This window comes from Ananas comosus, linkage group 4, assembly GCF_001540865.1.
Source record: "Ananas comosus cultivar F153 linkage group 4, ASM154086v1, whole genome shotgun sequence".
In the NCBI taxonomy this organism is placed as follows: Eukaryota; Viridiplantae; Streptophyta; class Magnoliopsida; order Poales; family Bromeliaceae; genus Ananas; species Ananas comosus.
This window is the reverse complement of record NC_033624.1, coordinates 8,067,863-8,078,556: the sequence shown is the minus strand read 5'-3', so window position 1 is coordinate 8,078,556 and position 10,694 is coordinate 8,067,863. Positions and strand designations below refer to the sequence as shown.

Genomic DNA, 10,694 nt, shown 5'->3' with positions numbered 1-10,694 from the left:
ATTGGCATAAGTTGCATTTCCATTTACAATGAAGACCCCCGACGTGGGTATCATGCTTCTATAGTAATAAATTTGAGTTCGATTCATGCATTTAAACCTACGTTACTTGTGACATGGAAAATTGACGAAGATTGTCATGTTAGAAGCTATGTGGAAATTAGAGAGCTAATGTCATCAGCGGCATTGGAGTCGGCATGTGAGACGCTAGTATAGGGCATAGGGAATTTAGAGAATCGGGTTTTAGACTAAATTATTGAACAAGATTGCTAATGTCATCAGGGGCACTAGGCGTGCAAAGGTTGAACTCACTTGGTGAATAACTAGATCTTTGGAATGCTAGTGACTTACCATGTTAGAGACATGAGTTGGATACTTTGAGAAACTTGACTTTGCTTGCTGGCCCAATAAGCTACTCTCTACTATATAGAGGTCCAAAATTTCATCATATATAACATAGGCCTTTTAAGCATTCTAAAATTCACAATAAATACATATAACAAGAATATGCATGCTTTTTCATTTAACAACACTTAATTAAGCACAAATGAGAATTTCTCATTGTGTGGCTAGGTCAAACCCACCGAACCGTCGCGTAGGGTCTCGTCTCGCCGAATCAAGTTGTCCCCGAGTCTCAAAATACCCTAAAAGTAATCAGCGAAGAGATACGAGGGCATTACAACCATCCTATAACATCAAACATTACCCTAGGAGCAAAAAGGGGCAAAACTCACCTCAAGAGTAGAAATCTCTTCCAAAACTCCAAAAGAGAGCTAGAACCCTTCCAATCCAAGCCCTAGGAAGGTTCTAAACCAATCAATTTAGCCCCAAAAGCCCTAGATCAAAAATGCCCAAAATAAGCCCTAAATCTCATTTCTAGGGTTTCATCTCCCAAAAATCACAAAAACAAGAATCTAGAGGAGGGAAGCATGATACTAACCCTTTGGAAGCTTCAATCCAAGCCCAAAATGCCCTAGGGTTGAAGTCGGTCCACCACTAAGCTCTACAAGCAAGCTCCAAGCCTTGCCAAGGTGGGAAAGAGAGAAAGGGGTTGAGCTCCAAGCTCCCTCAAACTAGCTTCTCTTCTTCTTCTCCTCCTTCTTCTTCTTCTCCTTCTTCTTCTTCTCTCTCTAGAAGGTGTAGGGTGGTGAGAAATGAGGAGGGAAGGGAGTGAAATGGCTAATAAGCCCATCTAGAGTAACAAAATCCAACCAGGCCCCTCAAAAACCCAATATTACATCAGCCCGAACTGGGCAGTTTTCGCCCAGAGGGACCGGTCTCTCCCCAGCTGGGACCGGTCTCTCGCTGCGAACCCGAAAAACCAGCGTTCGGGAACCGGTCTCTCCCTGCGCGGGACCGGTCTCTCACTGCGAAGACGCGTTCGGGAACCGGTCTCGCCTGCCAGGGACCGGTTGCCTCAGGCTGCCTCAATACTGCTCACTGGGGGAACCGGTCTCTCATTCCAGGGACCGGTCCCCGAGAGTAAAAACTCTCAGGACTTGTCCAGAATTTCAGTTTTCGAACGTTTCGGGTCGGGGAACATTTTACAACCCTCCACCAAGTGTGGAAAAGCCCGAAATACATCCAAACACTCGAACCTCGCAATTTGCAAAGGTCCAGTGTGTTACAGATTGTGTATGTTATCAAGTTGTTTTCCTGGGCACTTGTTGCACACAATCTTGTTGCTTTAGCCTTGGGCGGACAGGGGAGGTGCTGTCCGTTCGGCGGTCCGCCCGGCGCGCCCAAACCGGACCAAATGGGTATCGGCTTCGGGGTAGAGCGGGGGCGTGACAGTTGTGGTATCAGAGCGAGTAAGAGCAAGCAAAAGAGAGAGTCTAGGATGGACTTAGGAGACCGTAGGACGGTGAGCCTTAAGGTTATAGGTGCGCAAGTGCGACGTGAACCTATGACGCGGCGGAAGTTGATCGATTGGGTCGATGTTGGTGTTGATACTCTAGTAATTGCTAGAGATGATTCAGGTAGTACTATTTCTTGGTTCAAGGTGGTTGTGTTGGCGGCCGACAACACGATGCCGAGAGTCAAGAGCTAGTATGCTTGTGAACTTCCGCCTGATTAATGTTGTTGAGTTATTTGGTCTCGTAGTTGCGACGGTGTTGTTGGGTTAAGTGATTAACCAAGACGTTTGCGTTTCAGGAGCCTATGGCACCGAGGAGACGCTACGCTCGTGGGACTGCTCCGACACCACTTCCAGAGGTGCCAGAGTCAGCCGTGCCTCCAGTGGCGCCAGTGTCGGCTGGGCCTGGTGAGGTGCAGGAGTTGCGGGCGCAGGTGACCGCACTAGCCGGTCAAGTTGGGCGGCTCCAGGACCTGATGGAGCGGCAAATGGCAACGGTGGCTGCGATGGCGGCTGCAGGTCGTGACCCGCCCGCCCCCTCGGTTCGTGCCCCTAATGCGGCTGAGGCTGAGGGTGTTCCGGTGGCGCCAGTGGCGGCGCAACCCCCGCCGGTGGATATTCCTCCGGCTGCGTCGAGTTCTCCTACNTTCCTTGCATGGTAGTAATGCACTTTTGGAGTTGCGCATGGCGAATGTGAGTGAATTTGGTCTCATATTCTCCGTAGTGAGCCTTTGGAGAGTTCCGATAAGTGAAAGACCACTCCGAGATGCAAAAGTGCATTGGAAACCTCGATTACTCAATAAGTTGAGTTGAGGTGTGTGTTAGATTTGAAGTGAGATAGTTTCGAGGACGAAACTCTTTTAAGGAGGGGAGAATGTAAGGTACCGGACTTCTAAAATCATGAAGTTACGGTGTACATTTGGTTGGAGAGCCATTTGAAAGGTTCCGGTGAAGTTCGGTGAAGTTCGGGAGCATTCGGGCGATTCGGTGCGCGTAGGCGCGAAAACGGAACCCGAAAGGCTATGTTGGGCCATGAGTTAAATCCGGCATTAGCGTGGATGAAAAGATGATGAAAATATGCTCGAAAACATGTTTGGAGAGTCTCGGTTCGATTTGAAACGAATCGGAGGTCAAACGGGCGAAAACGGAGCGAAAACGGACCCCGAAAGCTGAAAAAGCTGAAAATTTGGCTAAGTCTGGAATGCTGTTTTTTCTGGACCTTCGGGGACCGGTCTCTCACTGCCTGGGACCGGTCCCAGCACCCGAAAATGGCCCAGTTTGGGCTGTTTGTGACTTATATTGTTGAGGGACCTTTGTGCAATTGTGCCAAGGGTATAGAGGTGTGTTGGAGCTCATTTTTCTCTCTTCTCCCTCACATTTTGTAACCTAAACTCTCCCTCTCTCTCTCTAGAAAGGAAAGAAAGAGAAGAAGAAGAAGAGGAAAGTGAAGGAGAAGGTGGAGGAGAAGGCTTGGAGAAGGAGTTCTACTTCTTCTTCCTCCTCTTTGGGTCATTGGAGAGCTTTTGGAGGTAAGCTTGCTACCCCTTTAATGGTAGATCTTAAATGGTTGGTCTAAATGTCTTATAAATGGTATTTTTGGAATCCTAGGATGCTAATTAGATGGATTATGCTTAAATCCAAGGCTAGAGTGATGGATTTTTACCTAGTTGAAACCTAGGGCTCCAAAATGGGGTTTTGGGAAATCTAGGGTTTTGATCTAATTTGATGGGTCGCAAACCTAATTGCTAGGTCTCTGAACGCGTCGGCGAAGACGGTTCGTCAATTCATCGAGCGAGTGCAAAGATATTGAAGAGAAGGCTTGTTGAGGTACAGATTGCCGCAGCTCGCGGCGAAAGCTTCCTAAAATCGCGAAATCGGAATCGTGGGCTCGTGGCATCACCTAAAGGTGGGGGAGTGCCATCCCGAAGCAGTCGGGCTGCCTTTTATGTCTGAGTTCTATTGTCGATCAATTACATATTGTAATGTTGCATTGTAGGGTGCTAAATGTAATTGTTACATGTCCTTGCATGCTAGTAGAATAATGTAGAGTTAATTTGTCTAATACTTGAATCTAGTATGCTTAATATAGTGTCAAGTGACTTGAGACCCTATAATGAAAAGATAGTTGATAAGGAAGGAATATGTTTATGTGGATATGAACCTAGGAAAACGATAACCTAGGGAGTTAGTGCTAAGAGTGTATAAAGAACACTTAGATGATAACGAGTGGCATCTAATCAACATTGAATATAAGAACGAGTGGCATTAATGAACTTATAGTGTAGATGAAAACTCTCATTGCATGTTGAACTTAGAAGTGAACTAGTTCCTAAGTGTGGTTGTCTAGAGAGTAGGGTATCCTCAATGATGGGGGATATGATCATACTCATATGTCTGTTCAAAGCTTGGTGTGGTCGCTCCACACAAGCAGTGCACTCCGGAGTCGTCACATGATAGGGATAGCCGTTTGGGTCCCGCAGACAGTCTTGGGCGAGTGAGCTGATCCTCCCCAGGTGAGTCGGGTGAGTGAGCTGATCCTCACCTATGAGTTGAGATTGGGTTGTCGTACCTATGTCGAGAGTCGGGCGAGTGAGCGGATCCTCCCCGTTGTGTTTAGATTGTGAGTCGGGCGAGTGAGCGGATCCTCGTTCTCCTACGCCTGCGGCAGCGGCTGAGGAGGCTGAGCGAGAGCGCGGTTACACGGCTCTCACAAGATTTACGAAGTTCCACCCGCCTACGTTCGATGGAGAAGTGATAGACCCTTGGACGGTGGAGACATGGTTGGCCTCGATGGAGACCCTGTTCGAGGACATCTATACGGAGGAGCGGGACAGGGTGAATTTGGCCGCTCATTGCTTTGATAAGCGGGCAAGGGTGTGGTGGAAGAGAGTAAAGCAAGATCGATCTTCGGATCTTCCCCCGATCAATTGGGAGGAGTTCCGAAGGATGATGTTCGCAGAGTACTTTCCCGACAGTGATAAGAGAAAGATGCGGGAAGACTTTCGAAAGCTCAAGCAAGGCAACCGCACGGTTCGGGAGTACGAGCGCGAGTTCACCCATATCTTGAACTGCGTCCCAGACGTGTCGACGACGGAGCAAGACCGGGCGGATTGCTTCGTGAGAGGACTCCGACCCGGAGTGTTTCGATTGGTACATGCCTTCAAGTTCCACACTTTTGCGGAGGCTTTGGACCGTGCCTTGTGGGTTGAGCACGGGAATGCTTGCGAGCGAGAAGAGCGCGAGGCATCCGAGAAGGACAAAGGGAGAAAGCGACGGGGCGGTGGTTTTGGAGATCAATCGGGTTCCAAGAAGCCCCCGAAGTACCCGCGAGAACGGTCCGAGGGCCGTGAAGTGCAACGGTGCGTCTTTTGTGGTGGAGACCACCGTGCGACGCAATGTGAGCACCGCCGTGGGAGGTGCTATGAATGCGGCCAGGTGGGGCACATGGCCCGAGATTGCCCGAGAAAGGCCCCGTTCGCCCTGCCTGTCGCATCGGCTCCGGCAATTCCAGGCCATTATGGAGGAGCCCCACCTATGGTTGCATCGACTGGGCGTGCTTTGGCGCCACGTCAGCCGGAAGCGGCCCGATCAGCTCCAAGTGGCCGGGTGTATGCTGCTCAAGTTGAGGAGCCTGCTGTTGCGGATGATGTCATGGCAGGTATGGTTTAGTTGAACCGAGTTCGTATCTCTGCATGATATTAAATATGTGCGTTGCATGCATTGAAGTTGTGGCCGTATGCTACTATTTATTCCTGAGCATAGTAGTGACCAGAGTGTGGGTCGGTGTAGTTACCCTAATGTGCAATAGGAGTGCCATAGTAACCCAACCCAATGAAGTGTAGCGGTTGGTTGTCTTAGTTGCTCCTGGTTGGAGTGTGTGCGAATTCCAAAGTGAGAATTTCGCCCCGTTATGATTGAGTCGACGCTTGCGAGCGAGAGGCATTACGGGTGTTGAGATGGCTAGGCTATAGGCCTACGTAGTAATTGTGACCGTTGGTCCAATTGTGGAAGCCGACGTAATCAGTTTAACCAATAACTCTGTGGAGGAGTTGGTGTAAGGAGGTAAATTTTCGAAATACGGGAATTAAACTTCGCTCAAAATTGACTAGTTGTCAAGTGGGGTTGCTTCGGGAAAGCCGAAGAAGTCAAATGCACTAGAAGTGCATTGCAACGAGTCCGCGAGAGCAAGTTATGCAAAAATCTACACTTGGCAGAAATTGCTCTCGGGGACCGGTCCCTGGCAGGGAGAGACCGGTCCCACTGACTGGTGGTTGCGGCGACGCGCGAGGCAACCGGTCCCTGGACCAGGGAGACCGGTTCCCGAACGTGTGAATTGGAGAAGGTCCTCTGGGACCGGTCCCTGGCAGGGAGAGACCGGTCCCCGAGTATGAATTTGCCCAGGCAGGCTGGGTCATGTTGGAGAAGTTGGAGAACTTGAGAATATTGCTCTCTTGAGGGTTAGCATTAGAGATGTGCCAAAGTGTGCCATCTCGCAATAGAACAAGGGTGCCACCTCGCAATAGAGCAAAGATCCGGATGTGATGGTAGCACTCGCGGTTGATCGATGCACCAATAAAATTGCCTTTAGGCAATCCGGTGATCGAACCGGAGAGGATTTCCCGATTGGGCGTGTAATGCAAGGAGTAGTTCCTTGCATGGTAGTAATGCACTTTTGGAGTTGCGCATGGCGAATGTGAGTGAATTTGGTCTCATATTCTCCGTAGTGAGCCTTTGGAGAGTTAACGATAAGGTGAAAGACCACATCGTGAGAGCCAAAAGTGCAATTGGAAACCTCGATTACTCAATAAGCTTGAGTGAGGTGGTGTGTGTAGATTTGAAGATAGAGATAGTTCGAGGACGAAAACTCTTTTAAGGAGGCGAGAATGTAAGGTACCGGACTTCTTAAATCATGAGTTCGGTTGTACAATTTGACAGACAGTATGAATCAACAAACACTACACTAGATGTTGGAGAGATTTTGAAAGGTCCGGTGAAGTTCGGGGAAGTTTCAGGGAGCATTCGGTGATTCGGAGTGCGCGTACGCGCGAAAGTTAAACCGAAGGCTATGTTGAGGCATGAGTTAAATCCGGCCATTTTAGCGGGATGAAAAGATGATGAAAATATGACTCAGAAAACGATGTTGAGGAGACGTTCGGTTCGATTTTTGAAACGATCGGAGGTCAACACGGCGAAAAACGGACGCGAAAAACGGACCCCGAAACGCTGAAAAGCATGAAACAATATTGGTGCTAAGATCTGAATGCTGTTTTTCTGACCTTCGGGCACGGATCTTCACTGCCTTGGGACCGAGGTCCCTGCACCACGAATAATGGCCCCAGTTTGGGCTGTTGCTGACTTATATTGTTGAGGGGGGACCTTTGTGCAATCTGTCTGCCAATGGGTAAGAGTGTGTGTTGGAGCTCATTATTTCTCTACTTCTCCCGGCAATTTTTACAACTAAACTTCTCCTCTCTTCTCTAGAAAAAAGAAGAGAGAAAGAAGAAGAGGAAATAAGTGGAAGGAGAGGTGGAGGAGAAGGCTTAGGAGAAGGAGTTCTACTTCTTCTTCCTCCTTCTGGGGCAATTGGAGAGCTTTTTGGAAGGTAAGTTGCTACCACTTTAATGGTAGATCTTAAATGGTTTGGTACTAAATGTGCTTATAAATGGTATTTTTGGAGATCCTTTAGGATGCTAATTAGAGGAATTATGCGTAAATCCAATGTCTAGGTGATGGATTTCTTACTAGTTGAAACCAGGCGTCCAAATGGAGGTTTTTGGAATCTAGGGTTTTGATCTAATTTGATGGGTGCGCAAAACCTAATTGTAGGTCTTGAACGCTGTCGCGGAAACGGATTCGTCATTCCAATCGAAGCGAGTGCCAATAGATATTTGAAGAGAAGGCTTGTTTTAGGTTACAGATTGGCGCCAGCTCGCGGCGAAAGCTTACCTAAATCGCGAAATTCGGAATCGTGGCTGCTCGTGGCATACTTAAAAGGTGGGCAGTGCATCCCGAAAGCAGTCGCGAGCTGGCTTTTTATGTCTGAGTTCTATTGTTCGATCAATTACTATTGGTATATGTTGCATTGTAGTGGTGCTAATGTAATGCTTACATGTCCTTGCATGTAGATAGATAATGTAGAGTTAATTTGTTCTAATACTGGAATCTAGTATGCTTGAATATAGTGTACAAGTGACTTGAGAGACCCTATAATGAAAGATGAGAGTTGATAAGGAAGGAATATGTTTAGTGGATATGAACCTAGGAAAACGATAATAGGGAGTTAGTAGCTAGAGTGTATAAAGACACTTAGGATGATACGAGTTGGGCAATCTAATCAACATTGAATATAGGAACGAGTGCATTAGAATGACTTTATAGTGTAGATGAAACTCTCATTGCAATGTTGAACTTAGAGTGAACTAGTTCCTAAGTGTGGTTGTTATGAGAGGTAGGGTATTCCTCCATGAGGGCATATGATCATACTCATATGTCTGTTTCAAAGCTTGGTGTTGGCGTCACACAAGCAGGCCACTCCGGAAGTCGTCACATGATAGGGATGAGCCGTTTTGGATGATCCGCTAGAAGTCTTGAGCGACGTGAGTGATCTCCCCAGGTGAGCGGGTGAAGTAGAGCTGATCCTTCACTTATGAGTTGAGATTTGGAGTGTCGTACTATGTCGCAGAAGTGGCTGAGTAGCGGATCCTCCGTTGTTTTAGATTGTGGTGCTGCGAGTGAGGATCCTCCCCAGACAGTTGATCTAGAGAGTGGCAGTGGACACGGCGAGTGAGCGGATCTACCCCGGTATATTAGATTGTGAGATTGGAGTGAGTGACAGAATCCTCAACCTGTGTGATTAAGTATGTATGTCATTTCCAATTATTGTTTGAAAGCATATGTAGTAGAATTGTGTTTATTTACGTAGATTAAAGTTTATGCATGCATTATTGCAGATTGAAGGCATATTAGATGTTCTTTTAATATTAGCTATTTATTTATAAATGCTTTCATTCAGCAAACTATTTATTTCTATTTGATTATCTCTCTATGCTGCTTAGACCCTGCTGGGGAGATCGGCGGAAAGCAGATGCGGCACCCACTGCGAACTATCGTAGTTCGTCACCCCGTGTGGTTTGGGGTACAGAGTCGAAGTTACTAGCGCGCGGCAGGATCGCAAACTGGTAAGGGCTGGCGCTAGGATGTTGGTAGCTTACTTTCCTATGCCTTTAGTAGTGATCCTATTTCTATTTTTGAGAGTAGATGATGTATAGGGATGTGAGGTATTTTGGATGATGAAAACTCAATGTTTAATATTTTTGGACGTATAAATGTAAGTTAATCAAATGTATTATCGGTTATGGATTGTAATAGATTAGTATCTCTTTTTTTATTCACTTGTATGTTGGTTACTTGTTGATCATTGTTGTTTGTTTTGCCTACCTGTTTTGTGCTCTCGCTCATATTGTATGATCTTGTATGCTAAAACGAGTGTATTTCATTAGGGAACTGTGTACATTGATTCTCATAGTCGTTTGAGCCTTGGGTGGACAAGGGAGAGATTCTGTGGCCGTTACGGCAACCGCATACATCATGTTCGCCGCGCCCGAAACCGGACCAAAATTTGGTAGCGGGCGTCGGATGCGCGGGCGTGACAGGGGGCCCAAAACACGTCGGACACTTCGGTTTAATATTTCGAAAATGTTAGAGTATATATGCTATAAAAGGCTAATATGGCATATTATGATTATATAGGGCGGGAGAATCGTTTCGGTATAGTGCGGGGGCCTTAATATTCTACACCCACACGACTCAGTTAGAGGTGGGGGGTGCACGCCGCAATCCGTCTGGATCCCCTCTAATGTCTATTTTTCTTTCTTGAGAATTAATATATCCATTCATGCATAGTAGGCGTAAATACTATGGAATTGGTGTGGCTTACATTTGTATGCTTCTAGGTAAATGACCTAGAGAAGGATTACCAACCATAAAATGGACATGTGTGATTGGACCTCAAGGTGTGATGTAAGATGGACTTGGACTTAGCTAAACAAAGCGGTGTCATGGAATAGAAAAAGGAATTGCATTGAGAGATGACCGTGAATATAGTTTGCACCCGTGATGTTATGTCGAAGATAAATGCCTGCGAGAGTGGCTACAGAATATAATTAGTAGAGTCGCTATATGTGATTAGTGGCCATATGTGACTCAAGCTTATGAGTCTTCAAGTTGAGGATGTTAGAGTCGTACCACCTGAATGTTCGTGGCTTGAGGATGTCGCCCTTCCCCCAACCCCCACCCCACCTCGGCGGGCGGCCTCCGGAGTTGGTCACACTGGGCGTGGTAATTAAGTGGCCACAGTGTTGACGGTCTTAGGGAGGTTCGAGTCCACCCCTTTATTTAAGGAATTTGGAGTTGTGAGTTATTGGGGTTAACAGAGGTTTAACGGTAAGATTGGTAAGAGCCCAAAAGTTATTGATTATGATGAGAGCTGCATCATTTCCATTTTCGCATTGATATTGTATATTATTGTCTTTTCTTGCAGGCATAGTTATTAGTTGCGATTAGTAACTGGTTACTTTCTTCTTTGATAATACTTGTCCTGGAAGACCTAGTGGGTAAGTCGGCACGAGGTCGGTAGCCGAGCCATGGCGAACTTTTGCGGTCTTCACGACACTAACTCCTAAGGTCTAGCACGAGCGGGGGCGGCTGAGGACGCGCAAGGTTTGGCCCCGTAGAGCTAGGGCCACCGGGCTTTAATGCGTTTTTGTAGTCATCCTTTTGTTATACGATGTATCAAACTTTATTTTGGTTGAATTTAGGTATCGTAAAGTGAAAAAATCATGAT

At 47.0% G+C, this 10,694-nt stretch overlaps 1 protein-coding gene across 1 annotated transcript; it reads left to right on the top strand.

Moving 5' to 3' along the window:
- LOC109709060 lies at positions 4,643–5,521 on the top strand. The gene has a single exon (XM_020231132.1). It carries the CDS (start codon positions 4,643–4,645, stop codon positions 5,519–5,521), a length of 879 nt encoding a protein of 292 aa, XP_020086721.1.